General features: G+C 43.9%; 1 protein-coding gene across 1 annotated transcript; it reads left to right on the forward strand.

Moving 5' to 3' along the window:
• The first annotated feature begins 11,715 nt into the window (after positions 1 to 11,715).
• Positions 11,716 to 14,953, forward strand: fzd10 (frizzled class receptor 10). The gene has a single exon (XM_072681137.1). It carries the CDS (start codon positions 12,387 to 12,389, stop codon positions 14,136 to 14,138), a length of 1,752 nt encoding a protein of 583 aa, XP_072537238.1. The 5' UTR covers positions 11,716 to 12,386; the 3' UTR covers positions 14,139 to 14,953.
• The last annotated feature ends 5,639 nt before the right edge of the window (positions 14,954 to 20,592 follow it).

Here is a 20,592-nt window from a genome sequence, read left to right on the forward strand (position 1 = left end):
GTGTACCTAAAAGCTCACTGGAATCTACAAACAACCAGGTAATAAAGATATAAAGGAATAAAAGGAGGAAGTCCCGTTTAAAGAATTGAAGTGAACTGAATGCAGAAAGGGACAATTACGAGGCATTAATAAATGATCTGTTATTGAACCATGAAAACCACATGTGCAGCTAGAACACAGCAGGCTTTTGAAGTAGCGGAGAGCTTTAATTATTAATTGGGAAGCTCATAAGCATTTCCTCCGATCGTCTGACCCGTTGGAGAAGAAGCGCTGCGAGTTTTTTAAGCGTCTGCATTTTAGACGAGCGATGGAAAGCGAGGGATGAGAAAAGAAGGGGAATCTCTGTGATGAAGAAATGAAACTTGCAGCCGCTGATTCTGAATTCTCACTCAACTAGACATGTCTGCATCAGTGTATCTCTTTCATCCCTTACTGGCCACTGAACACACACACACACATAAACACACAGAGTATACAAAAAGCAGTTCTGTCCAGAAAGAGTAGAGACTCATTACCAGCAGATTCACAGCTTTTTATAAACACGGTATTGACGGTGATGCTGTCAGTATATTTGAAGGTATCTACAGTACATGATGTACAGACACTGTGTCTGTGTGATTAAATATATTCTTAAGGGATGGATCAAGAACCATGTGCTATGATCCCTTTCGTGTTTATAGAGAAGAAAATAAATTAAAAAGAGAGAGAAGAATAAAGTAGAGAGAAACAAAGAAAAAAGAAAAGTGGAGAAGAGAAGAGAAACATAGAGAAGAGAAAAGTGAAGAGGAGATAAGAAACGTGGAGAAGATAAGAAAAGAGAAAAGTGGAGAGGAGAAGAGAAACATGGAGAAGAAAAGAGAAACATGGACAAGTGAAAAGAAACATGGAGTAGTGAAGAGAAAAGGGGAGAAGAGAAATAAAAAAGAAAGGTGGAGAGGAGAAGAGAAACATGGAGAGGAGAAGAGAAACATGGAGAAGATAAGAGAAACATGGAGAAGAGAAAAGTGGAGAGGAGAAGAGAAGCATTGAGAAGATAAGAGAAACATGGAGAAGAGAAAAGTGGAGAGGAGAAGAGAAGCATGGAGAAGAGAAAGGTGGAGAAGAGAAAAATGGAGAGGAAAATAGAAATGTGGTGAAGAGAAATGTGAAGAAGTGAAAAGAAACATGAAGCAGAGAAGAGGAAAGGGGAGAAGAGAAAAGTAAAGAAAGGTGGAGAAGAGAAAAGTGGAGAGGAAAAGAGAAACATGGAGAAGATAAGAGAAATGTGGAGAAGTGAAAAGACACGTGGAGTAGCGAAAAGAAAAGGGGAGAAAGGTGTAGAAGAGATACACGGAGAAGATAAGAGAAACATGGAGAAAAGAAATGTAGTGTAGAGAAGAGAAACATGGAGAAGATAAGAGAAACATGGAGAAAAGAAATGTGGTGTAAAGAAGAGAAACATGGAGAAGAAAAGAGAAACGTGGAGAAGTGAAAAGAAACGTGGAGTAGCGAAGAGAAAAGGGGCGAAGAGAAGAGAAAAGAAAGGTGTTGAAGAGAAGAGAAACTTGGAGAAGAGAAAAGTGGAGAAGAGAAAAGTGCAGAGGAAAAGAGAAACATGGAGTAGAGAAATGTGGAGTAGAAAAGAGAACATAGAGAAGAGAAAATGGAGAGAAAAACTAGAAAGTGGAGATTAGTAGAGAAATGTGGAGAATAGAAAAGTGGTGAAGAAAAGAGAAGAGAAGAGAAAAGTGGAGAAAAAAGAAGTGAAGCAAAAAGTGGAGAAGACAGAGAGCAGTGCAGAGGAGTGTGAAGGGGTAGAGGAGAGGAGAGGAGGCCTCTGTAAGCAGATTAAGCTTTAGCCCCTCCTGTCCGTTTAATCAACATGGCCTTTCAGTCTGAGAGCACAATACAAAACATGGCCAAAATCCACCATTACTACCAGCCCCCTTTACACACACACACTCTCTCTCACACACACACACACTGTCTACAGCCCTCACATTCGCTCTCAAACCCACATGCGCAAAGTCAAGTAGGCATGAGGTGCTGCAGGAGATCTCCTGACTTCACTCTGAGAGCCCAAGGAAAACATTCGAGGCCGAGAGGTCAGCTGAGGTTCCACATTAGCTGCATTATCATGTCCAGGTAATCTCCGAGTTCCACCAATCGCAGCGCGCTCTCGTGATTTCGGGTTCTGTCAGAACATGAGAAACATAAGCGACGAAACGAAACAGGTAATAAGATTTCCATTCATTTAAACTTATCAGAATTCCCACAAGAGCCCGAGGAGCTTTCTTCTCCTCACCCCTTCCTTTCTTTCATCCATGGTTAAATATGTAAATAAAATGTCTAAAGTCATTCTTCAAAGGGGAACAAAAGAAGAAAGGGGGCTGATGGAGGGGTGGGGGTGTGTGTGTGTGAGGGAGTAAGGATGAGGAGGGGGTGGGGGGTGGGGGGCAAGAGAGGCCGCCATAAAATGCCTTCCTTTCTCCATAACGTTAGTCGGAGGGGGGCCCGGCTTCTAGGCAGAGGAGAGCAGCAGGGGAGCTAGCAGCTTCCATACAATCACACATCTCCCCAATCCCTCGCACAAAAAAACATGAAATATCTTTTCAGCCTGATCCATCAAAGGGTCCCCCCCTCCTCTCTCTTTATTAGTTACAGAATTATCCCACACTTTTTTCCTCCTGATTTCCAGCAAGATGGAACCCCGGCTAGCTGCTAGATGCTAGCCGCTGAGCTTTTCTGAAGAAAGCGATGAGATAAAGTTTAGCGTGTTTGTATTTGTGTGTACGAGTGAGTGTGTAAGTGTGTGTGTGTGTGTAAAGGAAAGCTGTAGAGCTGTGTATGTATGAAGAAAAAAAAGGATGTGAGGAGGAGGAGGAGGATGAGGAGGACGGGGTAGGCGCTAGGCTAGGCGCAGAAAGGAAAACATGAAAGGGAGAAAGCAATAGCTTTCCACTGGCAACTGATGCCAAAGATTGAACGGTCATGATTCGCCGCTCTTTTTTTATCCTTTCTTTTTCATTTTTTACCCTTTTTTTTTTTTCAAGCCAAGCAATCATGAAAGAGCTCCGAGTGAGAAGAAGAACAACAACAAAGAGGCCGTGACTGACTAGCTAGCCATGTAGCGGGTGTTGTTAGGGTCACAACAGTCTCTCGCATCATTTATTATTAAGCGTTCAGTCGAACATGTAATAATAAGGACGCCAGTCAGCACTCTAGACCCGCCGATTATTTCGGTGGCATAAAGGATGAAAAAACGCACATCAAAGACGAGAAACCCGTCTAGAGCCGCGCTAACGACAACCGCTGGCAAGATCACCAGGGTTAAATGGCGAAAGCTAGCATCCGCTACCGAATGCTAAAGGCCATATACAGTGGCTATTAGGGTAATTAGGATAATTACACCACGCTCTTCAGGGCGGCTTTTGATTAGGAGTAGAATGTATGTACACAAAGCCTTTATAATGAACACGCTCTTATCCGAGAGGGTGGCTCGCGCGTTTGATGATGAGAGCGGCTAAAGCCGGGACGCAGATAAGCGGGAGTGGTGAAGCTGTGGTAATGAGTCATGAATGTCATACACTTACACACACACACACTCTTACACACACACCAGCACACAAACATATATGCTGTCTGGCCAGATTTCACGACCAAGCCCATAGCCAAGCCCGTAGGTGCACTTTACAACAAGTACTGCTGCACCTTAGATTTGAAGCTAGCCAGCTAACATGCCCATGTGAGGTCTGTATGGGTAGTCCAACTGGGAACCAGAACGTTTTGTCCTCAGGTTGGATATGGATGTCCACCAGGGTCAGTGAAGAGACCAGGAGGGGTTAAGCATGGGTTGTAGACATCTAGGTTGTAGACACTGTATATGGGGCCTAGATGGGACCCATGTGAGATTTTACAATGGCCTATAAGGCTTTAACAATGGGGCCCATTTGAGAAACCCAACTGGATCCCAGTAACCATGGAAGCCACCTATATGATTTCCACATGGGCATGTTGGCTTGGTATACCTTATATGTAAATAACAGCCAATCAGTCCTTTGTTAGTCAAATCAGGTGGTCTACAGGCTAAAGATATGATGTAAATAACATATATTTAAATGTAATGAATTATAGTCTTCTCAGACTAGCATGCAGGACTCTTTACATAATTATATTTCATGATATGATTTTCTTTTGCATTATTTTAGCAGCCTTTTTAGCCAATGTTACAATTCACTTGCACTCATATGCAGTAGTGAGGTCTAGGTCACTTGTATGAACATATTAATAAACTTTAAAAAAAACGTACAAATTAAAATAAAATATAATTATAATATGAATATCATTTTCTTCCTAATTTAGCTGAGCCATTGAACCCACACACTCACTAGGACTCCCTCATCAAGACGAGCACATGCCTACACCTTTCGAACCGCCGCCAATGCGCTCAGAGGAAATTGCGGGATCCCCAGCTCTGCCAACAGACCCCTGTGTCGACCAGCATCACAATGGGAGTGATGAGGGGAGAGAGTGCCACCTACCCATCCAGAGTGAGGCCACGGCCAATTGTGCTCTCTCAGGCTCTGGCTGCTGATGACAAAGTGGCCCCTGACATTCGAACTTGTGATGCTTGGGCTATAGTGTCAGCGCCTTCCCCTGGTAGACTAGGGTTTGATTCCTTGGCCAATAAGAGTCCCTGGGACTTCTAGGGACTCCTATCTCTACATTTCCCTACCTGTTTAACAGGATTCAAATGTGAAAGCTCTGGGGAAGAGTATCAGTTCAATGCCATCAAAGCATCACATTTCTGAGTACAGATTGTAAAGGCTGTGTTCCAATCTCAAGCATTTCAGTGACCCGTTTTTAACCTTTCACGATCCACAAGGGTCACAGCCTTAGGCCTAAAATCACTTTTGTCATAAATCACTTTTTTTACAGGACAGCACTGGCTCTCTGCGATCTTTAACAAGTTTGCTATCTGCTACTCCCTAAAAGCCCTGACTTTGCTGAACACAGAGACTTCTCAGACACCATGGTCCTGAACCTCATAAAAACACTGGAACTCTTCACCATAAAATACTGCATACTTTAAACTTGCATAATTACTGGCAGAGCTAAAAGTGGTTTCAGCCAAGCCAGGCACCAGTTACACACACACACACACACACACACACACACACACACACATACTGCATGTTTTACCCCAGCTATTACTCCATATTGTACCAGCAGTAAAAATTAAACACATAGGCTTTTAAACACTCTATAAACCACCCATGCTTAAGTGGGGCTCACATAGGTGGGATGTGGGCCAGGTGGGTTCCAAGTAGTCATGGGCTCTGTGTGGGTTTGTACATGAGTTTTTACTGGGACCCAGATGGGCTTCCCAAATGGGCCCTGTCGTTATACCCACCTTAATCTTACATGGGTCCCATCTAGGCCCCATGTGCAGTGTACAATCCAGATGAGTCCCATGTTTAACCCATCCCAGTCCCATCATGGTGGACATGCCTATGTGGGGTCAACATGGAACCCATGTGGTCTACCCATACAGGCCCCTAATGGACATGTTTTCTGGGCTGGGACATTCATACAAAACCCATCTCAATAAGAAGAGAGGCTGGATAGACCAAAACCCTGAAACTCATGGTTGTCTCCACATTAAATAAAAAATCCAGCAGAACTAAAACAAGCCAATTTCAAAGCCCCGCAACTGTTACATCAGAGTATTGACTATATTTACACCACAAAATGTACACAAACTCCGCCCACTAGAGAAAGCTCTAGTAAAAGCTGGTAAAAACGGTAAAACAGTAAAACGTGTCAGTGGGAGATTATGGCGTTGTTGATACTGGAGAGCAGATCCTCACCTCCAGACACTGCTAGATATAGGAATATAGGTTGCTTTGGGAATCAGGCCTCTTGACCGTGGCTACACAGGGAGCTCGAACTCGGCACGCTAAGCAAACGTCTTAGTCATGTTATGCTAAAAGCTAACCCTAGTTGACCAGCTTTACCATCTACCTCCAGCTAGCTAACCGCACTCCACAAGACAGGATAGCAACTCGGGAATAATAACAAAGAATAATTACAACATTGTTGTTACAGTTATGAATACAACTATGCTATTCTATGCTATGTGGCTTCTTTGTAATCTGTAGCAGTGCCTTGCTGTAGATCAGCCAATCAGAGCAGAGCTCAAATTATTCTGTGTGTTTTAATTCTGAGATAAAATAACAGGGTGATAAATAGGCTTGTAAAACCACATCTGCGCATTTTTCACCTCAACCAATGGCACATACATGCTATTTTAGATCAAATAACAAAAATATTAATAAATATAAAATAATAAAAGTTTAAATACTTAGCATGGATGCTAGTAAACTGCATTTTTGGTATTTTTTAATGTAATGCTAAGAAACACAACCCTGTTAAATTCCACTCATTTAAAATAATTTTTAAATAATAATGGAATTCTTTTTAAGGGTTTCAGTGGCTAAATGGTGCCTCAATCCAGACGTCACGTCACTAATCTTCCACCTTAAAGAAATAAAGACCTATAGGAACTAACATTGACCCTAGAAATGATCATGAACATGAATTTCTCTAAAAGAAATCCACCAAGTCGACCAAGAGCAAAGCCAGAAAATAACCCCACTGCGTCAGGGCTGAAAGTGCTATGATAAGGCTAGGCTAACGGGGAGGCCTCATGTCTAAGGAACATAAACAACAGGCCTCATTATATCAAACAACACTCCAAGAACTTCACGTGTGAAATTCCACGCTACAGCATGTTAATACTGAGGGTCATTTATTTTCTATGGGTGTTAGGGATCCCAACCCTTAGCATTTACAGAGTGTAAAGCCGGTGAAATGTGTTTTCCGCTGTATCTTCCACCCATTCGTTTCAGGTGCCGGATTTAGCCGGGGACGCTAACGCCCACAGCAAGTGCCCTGACGTGTTTAGCGCCGTTAGATTCATCGCTGTGATTTGTTTCACGTTTTGAGTTCACTGCAGCAGATCGATTACCACCTCAAGAACGAAGAACGAAATGCGGACATCAGGGCAAACGGGTCATATTACCACGCTGCCGTGTGGCCTGATTGGCTAAACAATTCCTATTGGCCCTATGACACACTTCTTATCCTGCATAAACATGGTTTCATCACACTGATGAAGGCAGCGGTTACAAACACACACAGCTTCCATTCATCTCTGCTTTTATTCCACATTTGGACAAAAGTGTTGGTACGCCTGCTCATTCACTGTGCCTTCTGAAATCAAGGGTGTTAAAAAGAGCTGCTTCTGTTGGAGTAACGGTCTCTACTGTCCAGGGAAGAAGAACAGCTTTCTACTAGATTTTGGAGGAGCATTGCTGTGAGGATTTGATTGCATTCAGCGACAAGAGCAAGGTTGGTGAGGTCAGGATGTTGGATGATGATTATCACCCCAACTCCCCAACTTATCCTCCCAAAAGTACTGAATGGAGCACCAACCACCATTCCAGAGAACACTGAGTTCCACTGCTCCACAGCTCAGTGCTGCTGGGGGGGGGTTATACCTCTCTAGCCCACGCCTGGCATTAGGCAGCATGGTGCCTATAGGCTCATGTTTGTTGATCTGCTCCAGAGAGTCTGCTCCTATTCTATTGGCAGTGTACTTAGAGTAGCCGAATGCATTCATTAGAAGGGGTGTCCACAAACATTTGGACATGTAGTGTCCCAGCAAGCAGTCAACATGAGACACCTTATCCCACTGTCACGCTATGGGCTCCCTTCTGGTGGAGGGTTCTGAGAGCTGGCACCCGTGCCAGGTTTAACACCCTGCGAGCAAAGATCCAGCTCCGGCATGCCAATCCCCACCACCAGCATGAGGCGCAGATGAATCAACTCAAAACGAGACTGAAACAGCTTTGTCTCAGAGCTCGTCCTCCAGGCATTTTCCTCCAGTGTTCGTGGGAGAATTTACGATGTTGGGGGGTGGAGGGGGGGGGGGTGGTAAGGAGAAAACTGACACAGGTTAAGAATGTCTCCTATGTAAAGACACGCCCGCATCTTGCCAAGAGCGCACACACTGCGGCCCTAAATGCCTGCGAAGGACAAAATTTTACTAATTCATTCGTTCCAGAGTACAAGGGCCTCGATTCAACACTGAAAGAGCAACAAATGTTAAACAGAATGCTAATGGGAGTGAGAGGTAATGGAAACCCTTGCTTTCATATCTAGCAAAATGCAGGCTTTGCGTCAAACTCCAGTGTGTGGGTTGTTGTCTGAATGAGAAGATCATTTGTACTGTAGCTCATGCAAAGTTACACAGTTCTAATTCATACATGTTGTAGGCCATATCTTTAAAAAAGGGGACTTCCACCAATTGCCCAAAATTGCTGCATAATTTAATCATTAAAATTAAACAAAGTCATCCAAAGCAGTTTGCTGTAAATGTGCCTTCATTCCAGAGAAACCTGACCAGACCAGATGTCTAAAGAGTCTAATGCTTTTCACCGTTTGATTCATTACTATGTTTGTTATCAGTTTTAAAACTTTGTGGAGTCCCACAGGGTTCTATTGTTGGGCATGTAAAATAATTACAGTGTTCCTGTTACAGTGCCTAAAACAAAGTGATGCTATACTAATGATGTGGCTCCTGTGAGCTGCCGCAGAGCCTTGCTATAAACCAGCCAATCGGAGCAGAGCTACATTTATTCACGAGCCCACCATACAAGGAACAGGGTGGTAAACCCACACCATTTTTTTTTATTTTTTGCACGTTAACCAACGTCACATACTTGCTGGATAAATGCATCCTATGGCCCCTTTAACAATACAACCCTGTTATCCGAATGATTGACAGAAAGTAGATAAAGTAAAGTATTCATCAAACAAATACATGTTAAATACATCCTTACTGTTCTCATTGTCTTTAATGTCCTCATGCTCTTAGCATGGATGCTAGTCAGCTGTATTTATTTATTTATTTTTATTTGATGCTAAGAAACTCATCTCTGATGCATTTAACTTTAAAAATCCTAGAAATTTTTATTGGTATATTGGCTTCATTTAATATCTCTCAAAAGTAACTAAACTAAATGTGGTGTGTGCAAAAGTAACGGCACATTAAATAATATCTTCAATTTCTTTTCAATATCTTAATTTTGTTGGAATAAATATATTTAGTTGGACTCATGTCCCGTTTGTTTCGACTTATTTTCACTCAAAAAATCAACTAAATGTGTCATTTGACCAGCGCTGCCCAAACTACAGTATGAGACTGTAGGTGGGGGTGCTGGGAGTGCTTGGTTAACACCCTTTGCTCTGGCCGGATGGTGCATGGTGATGTCATCTAAACTTTACAGACAGGAAGATGTACACCCTGAAGTGGAAAAGTTAAGGGAAAGGGTACCTTCTGATTTCAGCTGGACTCCTAAACTCCTGGGCGTCCTAAACTCGGACTGTCACTGTGTCCTCAGATTATTACTCAGTTACCTGGAAACCAACACAAAGCGACTGAGCTATTCCTGCGTTATTACGCTGGGTGTGGAACCAGCAGAGGTTCTATGGAGCGTAAGATGTTATTACTCATCTGTCATATACGCGCCAAGCAAAATGGGTTCTATATAGTACTGAAAACAGCTCTATGTCTCATATGCTACAAGCAAAAAGGGTTCTATACAGCACTATAAAAGGGTTCTGGTAGTACTGAAAAACAAGCAATATATAGTTCTAGGGTACAGTGTAGCCAAGTAGGGTTCTATATAGTTCTAAAACTATACTTCGACTTGTGCACACCAAGAAAAATGTGTTGCAAATAGTACTGAAAAGGGGTTCTTTGACTCATACATGCTAGCAAAAAGGGTTCTATTTAGTACTGAAAAAGGCTCTATATAATGCTGAAAAGGGATGAGTATAGTACTGAAATACGGTTCTATATTGTGCTGACAAAGGGCTCTATTTAATGCTGAAAAGGATTTTATACAGCACTAAAAAGGTTCTATAGAGTACTGAAAAGGGTTCTATATAGTACTGAGAAGGGTTCTATATAGTACTGAGAAGGGTTCTATACAGAACCGAAATAATTATATATAGTACTGAAAAGGGGTTCTATATAGTACTGAGAAGGGTTCTATACAGAACTGAAAGGATTCTATATAGTACTGAAAGGGTTCAATATAGTACTGAAAGGATTCTATATAGTACTGAAAGGATTCTATGTAGTACTAAAAAGGGTTCAATATAGTACTAAAAAGGGTTATATATAGTACTGAAAAGGGGTTCTATATAGTACCGAAAAGGGTTCTATATAGTACTGAAAAAAGGAAAACAATATAGTACTGAAAAGGGTTCTATATAGTACTGAAAAAAAGGAAAACAATATAGTACTGAAAAAGGTTCTATATAGTACTGAAAAGATTTTATATAATACTGAAAAGGGTTCTATATAGTACTGAAAATGTTCTATATAGTACTGAAATGGTTCTATATAGTACTGAAAAGGGTTCTGTATAGCACTGAAAAAATGTTTATACAGCACTGAACAAAGGTTCTATATAGTACTGAAAAGGGTTCTCAGGCAAAATAGGTTCAGTATGGAACCAGAAACTATGCATTTTTAACCTCACAAAAATAGTGGAACATGATTTGGTGCTACATGGAATAGTTAAAAATGTTATTTAAAGAACTGCATATTTTTTACTTTGTGAATTGTGTTTTTTTTTTAGGTATAATTAAAATAATTGTTAAAATCCTCACGCCTACCTTCTCTCTGATTATTATTCTAAGAGTTTTAGCTCGTGTTGGTCTCCCAACCCAAAAAGTTTAAGCACCCCTAAAATCCAACTCTAAGTCTGGTCTTGGAATAAATGCTAAAACTTCCTTCCCTGCATCTGAACCTTCCTGTGAATGAGCTGAGAGTCTCTCTCCAGCTCTCTTTCTCCCCATAACATTCATATGAATGTCTATGAAGCTGCAGGCTTGTGTGGGGTGGGAGTAAAACCAGGACCCTCCAGGCCATCTTGGTTCCCTCAACAATAAAAAGTGAGGGGGGGATCCGAGGGAATAAAATGCTCCCCTTTCTTCTCGCTCTCTCCCACAATGGGCCAACCGTGAAAATCGCCAGTTGTGCTTAAGAAAAAAAGGACACATCTCCACTCCAGTCCTTTGGGGGGCTTTCTGAGAGCCTCTAACTTGGCGCCAAAAGTTTAGAGACATTTTGACACTTGCTACTTTGGGCTGGTTCTTCAGAGAGAGAGGGAGAGAGACGGTAGAGGAGCACTTTGCCCTAATCTCTCGTTCACACACAAAACAAATGTTGTTTGGTTTTCCCTTTTTTCCTTTAAAAGGTCCTACAGCCTGTTCCTCCGCGATTTGGGGTTTAATCACCGTGTCAGTTGCAGCTTTCTTATGCAAAGGAGCTGTCTTTTGAAGGCGGATCTGTTTTGGCAGGTTAGCTCAGGACGCTAGCAGACAGGGGCTGCTTTTTTAATCCCCACCCGTATTCAGGCAAGCCCCGCCTCGCTCTGCTAGGGTTGCTAGAATGCGGGGGACGGCTCCAGCCAATCGCGGCGGGGGAGGCGGCGGGGGAGGGTGGGAGTTGGCGGAGGTAGCCAATGGCAGCGCAGGAGGCGGTGGCTGCGGACCAATCCGGACGCAGGAAGGCGGAATTGTGGAGAAAACGGGTGGAGGACCCAAAAAAAAAAATAACGCCGCACAGCTGAAGAACTCAGAGTCCCAAAGTCTCCGGGAATCGCTCGGAGTGAGAAAGTAGTAAGTTGGACCTCGGCGTGAAGGTTGACGGTTCGTACCCGTGCTGGGAGACTGGGAGTCCGCCGTTCGCGCCCGTGGACTATCCTATCGGTTTAGCCCACCGTGGGAGCGAGAGGTGGCTCCACTTTTATTTGTAAGGATTTGAAGGATGAACGAAGTGCCTCACAGGACCGAAGCAGGCTCAGGTCTTTTGACTGGTGAAGAAGAACCTGTGAGTTATCAGCGTCAACGTCTGTGATGGATTTTGTCCTCATGTGTGTCCTCATTTCCCTGGAAAGGGTTTGGAGTTTGCTTTCATCCCCCAAAATGAGGCTTTCCACATTGAGAAGCACTTCTGAACTCTGAGCAACTTCAAAGAACTTCGAGGAACTTCAAGGAACTTCAAGGAACTTCAAGGAACGTCTATAGACAATAACAGTTGCCCAGGTCTTCTCGGTCTTCTCTGGCCTGTTTTTGACTTGTGAGTAAAATCTGCAATCACCAAACTTAACAAACCCGTCCTACAACTGAACTGAACACTTCTGCTGCGTAACCGAAAGAGAGAACTGCCTCCCATTTAAATACAGAGCCGTATTTGCCCCCTGTGTGCCCCACGTTTTCCTCCACCGTTACGGTTCTACATGAGTTAACCCACAGGAGGAGTAAGGATGATCGCCTCCGCTTCTGGACGGAGTTTCCTGAGCTGTCTGCTGCTGCTCTGCATGTCCGAGCGGAGCCGTGCCATCAGCTCCATCGACCCGGACCGGCCGGGGGAAGGCAGATGCCAGGAAATCGCCATCCCCCTGTGCAAAGACATTGGCTACAACCTGACGGTTATGCCCAACTTGATGGGGCACGAGGATCAGGGAGAGGCTGCCATAAAGCTTCACGAGTTTGCCCCGCTGATCGAGTTTGGCTGCCACAGCCACCTCCGATTTTTCCTGTGCTCGCTCTACGCCCCCATGTGCACGGAGCAGGTCTCCACACCCATCCCGGCCTGCCGGGTGATGTGCGAGCAGGCCAGGCAGAAGTGCTCCCCCATCATGGAGCAGTTCAACTTCCACTGGCCCGACTCGCTGGACTGCTCCAGGCTGCCCAATAAGAACGACCCCAACTTCCTGTGCATGGAGGCCCCCAACAACGGGAGCGACGACCCGGCTAAGGGATCGCACACCCAGCCTCCGGACTCGCGCCCTCCCCGCTCCGGGAACAGCCAGGAGCTCCCTGTTAAGGAGAGGATGGGCAAGGACACGTGCGGGAACCCTGGGAAGTTCCACTTCGTCCAAAAGAGCGAGTCATGCGCCCCGAAGTGCTACCCCAAAGTGGACGTGTACTGGAGCCAAGCAGACAAGCGCTTCTCCCTGGTCTGGATTGCCATCTGGTCCATTCTGTGCTTCGTCTCAAGCGCCTTCACCGTCTTGACGTTCCTCATCGACCCGCAGCGCTTCAAGTACCCTGAGCGGCCCATCATCTTCCTCTCCATGTCCTACTGCGTCTACTCTGTGGGCTACCTCATCCGGCTCTTCGTGGGGGGCGAGAACGTGGCCTGCGACCGCGACAGCGGCGTCCAGTACGTCATCCAGGAGGGCCTGGAGAGCACAGGGTGCACCATAGTCTTCCTCATCCTCTACTACTTTGGCATGGCCAGCTCCCTCTGGTGGGTGATCCTGACCCTCACCTGGTTCCTGGCCGCTGGGAAGAAGTGGGGCCATGAGGCCATCGAAGCCAACAGCAGCTACTTCCACCTGGCTGCTTGGGCCATCCCTGCCATTAAGACCATCCTCATCCTGGTCATGAGGAGGGTGGCTGGGGATGAGCTCACAGGCATCTGCTATGTCGGAAGCATGGATGTCAAGGCCTTGACCGGCTTCGTCCTGATCCCACTGTCCTGCTACCTCGTTATCGGCACGTCCTTCCTGCTCTCTGGCTTCGTGGCGCTTTTCCACATCCGCAAAGTGATGAAGACCGAGGGCGAGAACACGGACAAGCTGGAAAAGCTGATGGTGCGCATCGGGGTCTTCTCCGTCCTCTACACCGTACCCGCCACATGCGTCATCGCTTGCTACTTCTACGAGCGCCTCAACATGGACTACTGGAAGGTCCTGGCCGGAGAGCAGCGCTGCTTGGAAGGAGGCGGCGGAGAAGAGTGCATCATGAAGAGCTCCATCCCAGCCGTGGAGATCTTCATGGTCAAGATCTTCATGCTGCTGGTGGTGGGCATCACCAGCGGCATGTGGATCTGGACCTCCAAGACCTTGCAGTCCTGGCAGAACGTCTTCAGCCGCAAGCTGAGGAAGAGGACCCGGAGGAAGGCTGCATGCGTGTTCACGGGAAGCGGGCCCTACCTGAAGCCACATCCAGCACTGAAAGGACACAAGGCCAAGTACGAACCCGCGGGGGCTCCTGCCACTTGTGTATGAGCGAGTCCGCTCCGAGAACTCCTAAGAGAGGTGTTGGTGCTGGGTCATGTTAGGGTTCCGCGAGGGAACCGCCACAAGACACTGGACGGAGAGTTTGCGGTTGTTTTATGCAAGCCCCAGTCGCTCCAAAACACAGACACGGAGAATCCCGCAGTTCCTGAGTTCGGAGATTTCTAATTTGTGTCTCTCATAATGATCTGTGTGCAAGTTCCACAGCTCTGCCACTGTTTAGTCTGTTGTAGTCTCCTTCTGGTACTACTTATCCACTTATGGAACTTTGTGGCACTTTTTCGCCAAAAACAAAGGGGACGAGTCCCTCTTTGCGTCACTGGGAATGCCTGTATCATGTGCAATAGCTGTTTCCCTCATTGGCAGAGAGAACAAGACTCTTAGTACTGTAGGGCCCTGATTAAAGACACTAAAAGAACTCTGCAGACAATGGGCGTGAATGAGCCGGAGGGGGGGCGGCACTCCTCGGCTGCATGTCACTGTGGCTTTTCTATGGAAATGAAGGCCGTGTCATACACTGCCGCATTGACATTGGAGAGCAGCTGTTGGCTGAGGCTTCAGCCAGAGAGAAAGAACCGGCCATTGTGAAGGCCCTCCGCACCGTAAAAGCAAATCTACAAGCACTAAATATTGCAGAAAAAGACAGAGGCCTTTTGATGGGGCGTTTTGTACAGCGGCTTCTTGGCCCCCCCCCCGGTTGTTGTTTTTTTTTTTTTTTTAATGCTGAGCTCTTTTTTTGTGTGTCTGTTCTTTTTGTAGCACAAAGATATCTTTGTGTATATTTCTAAAATAAAAGTTGATATTTTGTAAGAGTAAAATAAAACCTAGTGTGAAATGTTTGGAGACTACAGCCACGCACCATGCTAGCGCTTTCGCTCTTTTTGGTTTTGGGAAGTGCTTTGTTTTGATGGTCTACTGTAGAATCTATGAGATATATACAATTTATGCTACTATATATTATTTTTGAACTAAATTCAGCTTATATTTATGAAATTATTCAGTTTATCTAACCATAAACCTGATCCTTACATCTAGATTCACCAGACCTGTTAGCTACAAAAGGTCACTTCTGTCATTTGCTCTACTAAAAGTTGAGGAATGCCTGTGAGGAACCGATTTTCGCCTGCAGAACTACATAAACTACATGTTTAAAGAGGCTTAATATCAATTAAACGTTGTTCCTAGAACCTTACATCCAAACCAAGAAACAGGAATCCTTATTCAACCCTAGTTTTATAGCGGTACGCCGTTTTAAGCTATACCAGGGTATGAAAATTGATGGTTATCATACCCTGTGTATTTGTTTAATACTGGTGTTGCAAAAAATTGGCAATGGGACAAAAAAAATCCCACAAATTTTAATTACGTTCAGAGTTTTAAATCCCAAACAATCAATCGATTAATGGAGAAAATAATTAGCAGGATCAATATTGGTTTAAACTGTGACTGAAATTTCAAGTAGAGCACTTTACTTTGCTGGTCTTCTAGAGGTGCTTTGCAGACCTTTTAAACGTTTATTATATATAATATATAATATCTATGAATTTTTACTTGGGTTAATTCAGTTATTCCACTCCTCTAATCCTAAACCTGGTCCTCATCCTAACACTCCACTGACAATCCACTGAATTTCAGCAGACAGCCTGTTAACAACCTGACCTGCACATTAGAAATAAGGCAGTGCCATGGAGGAACCACTTTGAGGTCCTTAACCCCTTAAAAATGACCAGTGAACAGCCCCACTTGTCTGTACAGAAGTCCCTGTAGTTACTGAGTAATAAGCCTTTCTGCATTAAGGGGTTAAAGAACCTTACAATAGATGATAATTTGAGATGTCCGGGTGTGAAGAACCTTATTAAAGGGTAATGAAGCTCCACAGAACTGTGCGTTGAAGCCAACTACTGCAAATGCCTTGTATGGGCGTGGAGAGGCCACCATCAGGATAAAATGACTGCTTTTTTTTTTGGTTATGGGAAAATTATATTATATTAGGCCTGTCACGATAACTATTTTTCCCAGAAATAATTGTGATTAATTATTAATAATTGTGATATTATTGTCATTTTAAGAGCATTTTAGTCTAAAATATTAGCACAAAAATGCAATTACACCCTTTTAAAAAGAAAACTTTTATTTATTATTAATATTCAGACATTGCAATTGAAATTTAAAAAATGTAAAAATAATAATAATAATAACATAAATAAACATAAATATAATAAAACCGATGTTTTTAAAACCAGCTAATTCAAGTTACTGAGCTCTCCTTGCAAAGGTAGCACAATATTAAGGTCAGCAGAAATTATTACGGACATCATTGTACGTATATTGTATGATAGGTCGATAACGTAATTAGCATAAAGCCAATCATTGAAAGCGGCAAAGAATTTTTGCATTTACTGAGCGTTGGTGGCGTAGGGTGCAGATACGGTTGAACAAGCCGATTTACCAGCCTGTTATTTCTGCCTCAGAATGAAACACGCTGTTTTTCCTTTCTCGGAGGATGAGCTCTGCTTTTATTGGCTGGTTTACGGCACAGAACCCACATGTTACAGCATAGATTTAACACAGTAACAAAAATACTGATCTCTCACCTCTCAGCACGGTGTGCAGTTCGCTAGCTGAATGCACCCGGTCGGCCCTTCTCTCTTCTCTGGCTGGCCTAACGTTAGCGCTGGTCATGCACCACGACATGGTCCCCCTATGGCTTCCCTATGCTGCAGTGAGGTCCCTCAGCTGTCCCACATGGTGGTCCGCAGCGGTGCTGGCTTCAGCAAGCCCTTTTCATTTCTTTGGTGCGGCCTACCATTAGCCTTTAGCCTTATTAGCCACACCTCTATTTTCCTACGAAGTAGCCTTTGCGTTTAGCCTCGAATTCGAGCATTCGTTTGCTGATGTAAACACACTATATGGACAAAAGTATTGGGACACCTGTTCTTTCATTGCTTCTTCTGAAATCAAGGCTATAAAAAAAAATGTTCCAGCTTCTGTTGGAGTAACTGTCTCTACTGTCCAGGGACGAAGGCTTTCTACTAGAGTTTGGAGGTGGAGCATTGCTGTGAGGATTTGACTGCATTCAGCGACAAGAGCAAAGTTAGTGAAGTCAGTGTTGGATGATTACCATCCCACCTCATCCCCTCCTGAACATAGGTTCATCTGGTTCATCTGCTCCTATTCTATTGGCAGTGCTTCTCTACGGGGACTAGACAAGCTGTGTGTGTCTGTGTGTGCATTTGCACAGCTGTGTCAGCAGCAATGGGTGCTACTTAAAGTAGCTGAATGCATTTATTAGAAGGGGTGTCCGCAAACTTTTGGATGCTTTCCATTCTAGGACCCTAACTGTGGCCCTAATGCTGTCCTGAGCGCTGTGGATTTGAGCTGCACTGCTAAAAAACAGCGCAATGCCAAAGAAAGAACCATGAAATGTGGATCCTTAAAGAAGGAAGGAAGGAAGCGCTGCGTTGTGAATGAGCTGCGTGAGTGTGAGGAAGAAGAAGCTCTTCAGAGAGGTATTTTTGGGAGCGTACGGGGGACCATCAGTGTAAAGTGTGAGCTGTTTGATGAAGTGCTTTCTGTTCATGTTTGCGCTGCACTCAGTGGAGCGTCTCTCGCTCCGCTCAAGCAGGAGATGAGGCAGGAATCCAAACAGACTCCGGGCATGTGATGAGAGGGCATGATGATGGCCTCATACAGTGTAAAGCTCAAGGCCCAGCATGCTCCCGACTGCTGACCTGTGATCAGCCTCCATGACCTAAATCGGAACCACAAGCATGAAACCGAGCCTAAAACCTGGTTCGAGATCAGCATTAAATCAGTCACACCTCTCCGAGCTTGCACTGGCCTTGTTTAGCGCAGGCCGGGGGAGAGAGCGAGAGAGGGAGGGAAAAAAAAAGTTTGATGGCATCAAAGAGATTAAGAACAAAGCTGTATTTTTTTCTTTTGTTTTTAAACCCAAGCACTTTTTTTTTGAAACGCCTGGCTTTCATATTTTACTCCTATTAAAATTAATCTATTCACTTCCATGTTCCATTTATAAACAATACGGAAGCCAAAGCTTTAAAGTTTGTTTTGGTCTCCGGGTTTTTTCGGGTTTATAATTGTAACATCAGGATCAGTTTTGAAGTGCGGCCTTTGATTTAAACGATGCGGTATCGCCGTCGCAGGACGGAGCTTGAAAGTGTGTCAGCGCTGCGCTCAAAAAGGCGAAAATGACTGCGGTGTGATTCGGTGGCTGGGACGAGTCAGTATTTAGGCTACATGGACAAAAGTATTGGGACACCTGCTCATTGTTCATGGTTTCTTCTGAAATCAAGGCTATTAAAACAGAGCTGATCCTGCTTTTGTTGGAGTATCTGTCTCTACTGTCCAGGGAGGAAGAGCGGCTGTCTACTAGATTTTGGAGGAGGAGCATTGCTGTGAGGATTTGCAGGATTGCATTCAGCGACAAGAGTGAGGTTAGTGAGGTCACTTCCACCTCACCCCCAACTCCCAACTCCCCCAATTAACCCACCCGGTTGTGGCTCCCCCTGGCACTAGCAATGCTCCCGACACGAGGAGGGTAAGCCAGCCACTGCCTCTTTGCAAAATGCTGCTGATGCAGCATTGCTGGGCACCGTCACGCTCTGAGGAAAGCACCGGGTCTCCAGCTCCACCCACCATGCCGGCCAGCATCGCTTCCAAAATGATGAGGGGCCGATTGTGTTTTCTCTGACTCCGTCCGCTGATGGCAAGCTGCATGGCTCGGGATTCAAACCCACGACCCCCGGGCCATGGTGGCACCTACAATGTCTTTGTTTAAATATTTATATAGCTATTTATTTTTATTATTAATGTTTATTCATTTATTCCTACAATTGAAATGTGAGCTTTTCACATTTGGTAGGCATATTTTTTTTTTAATCATAGAAAATCATCATTTAAACTTTATTATTATTTAATTTATTCTCAAATAATTGTAAATCCGGGAAAATTAAATTCTCTGTTTAAATAAATGCTCCAATTCTTAAGTTTGGAAAACGTTTTATGACACATTCATTAAATATTATTGATCTATTGACCTATTCTATTGGCGGTACTTCTCTACAGGGACTAGACAAGCTGTGCACATCTACGTCAGCAATGGGTGCAACTTAAAGTAGCTGAATGCATTCACTCCAAGGGGTGTCCACAAACATCTGGACATGTAGTGTAAATCAGTGGCCTTTGAAGAGGCCTGTACTGTAGGACCGTGGTGTGAAATGTATCACAGCGACGGACGTGAACGGCTCTGGCTCTGATACCTAAGACTGAGCTCAAGTTCTTCTTTCAAGCTTAAGCTTTTGAGGTTTGGGGAACGTTAGGAACTGTGAGAGTTTATGGAAGGAAAGGAGAAAAAATGGCTCACTTGAAAAGCCTCGGCACTTTTTTAGAAGTGAGGCTCCAATCTGTTGCGGCCGAGCGTGATATTCAAAACACCATCCAGTTTTCTTCGCCTTCTTGCATCTTCGGTACGCCCAGTCCAGCCTGACCATAAAAGGACGCTGCTGATGGCATTACGCATGTCCTAATCTGGGCTTGACCCAAGAAGTTCTAGCCTAAGAATGGCAAATAGGATAGGATTCTTACTGAACTGGGTAATAGTCTGTCATAAGGTATTGAACTGAGAGTGGAGAGCTTTGTGTCCATTTGGAACACAGCCCACCTTGTACACTCTTAGAAATAAGGGTTCTTAACTTATTTAACTCTAGGATTATAATTCAGATATTAATATTAATGCACTAACTATTGTGAATTATCTGGTAACCGATTGGTTTCAGTATATCCTGTGGAGTCCCACAGGGTTCTATTTTGGGGCCTGTGACAGTACTGCAGTTATAAGTGGCAAAGGGGTTAAATAGATGTACAGTTGTAGAGAAACAAAAGGCCCTATTACGCCTGTAAACAATGACAAGATGCATTTTTGAAATCTGATACAAATCCCATTCCTCAAACCAGTTCAGGACACCAGTAATATTTGCTGAACAACAAGCACATTTGCATATTCAGTCCCACACAGCAATCAGATTTCAGTCTGACTAACCAGAGTGTAAATGTGCATGTGGCTAAAATCTAATCAGGATACGAGCCAGATACTAGTCACATGATGTGACCAGATGTAAACAGGATCAGTTAGGCCAGTGGCTTTCAAAAGGAACCCCCAGATAAACCCCCTATATCTATCTCTCTCTCTCTCTCTCTCTATATATATATATATATATACTTTACGTATATACTTTAGTTTATTTGTGTTTTGGTACAATAATCAGAATATATTTTGAGATGAATATATATATACATACTCATAACCTTAATAAAAGTTAATATATGTCATGGTTTTGATATTTTTTATTTGTTTATGTTTTTGTACAAAAATCAAAATATATTTAAAAATGAATACATTTACGAGAAATGTATATACTGACTTATA

The sequence above is a fragment of the Salminus brasiliensis genome, chromosome 6, assembly GCF_030463535.1.
Source record: "Salminus brasiliensis chromosome 6, fSalBra1.hap2, whole genome shotgun sequence".
Taxonomy (NCBI): domain Eukaryota; kingdom Metazoa; phylum Chordata; class Actinopteri; order Characiformes; family Bryconidae; genus Salminus; species Salminus brasiliensis.

Coding starts and splice junctions, on each gene's coding strand:
- fzd10 (XM_072681137.1), top strand. CDS start 12,387: ATGATCGCCTCCGCTTCTGGACGGAGTTTCCTGAGCTGTCTGCTGCTG.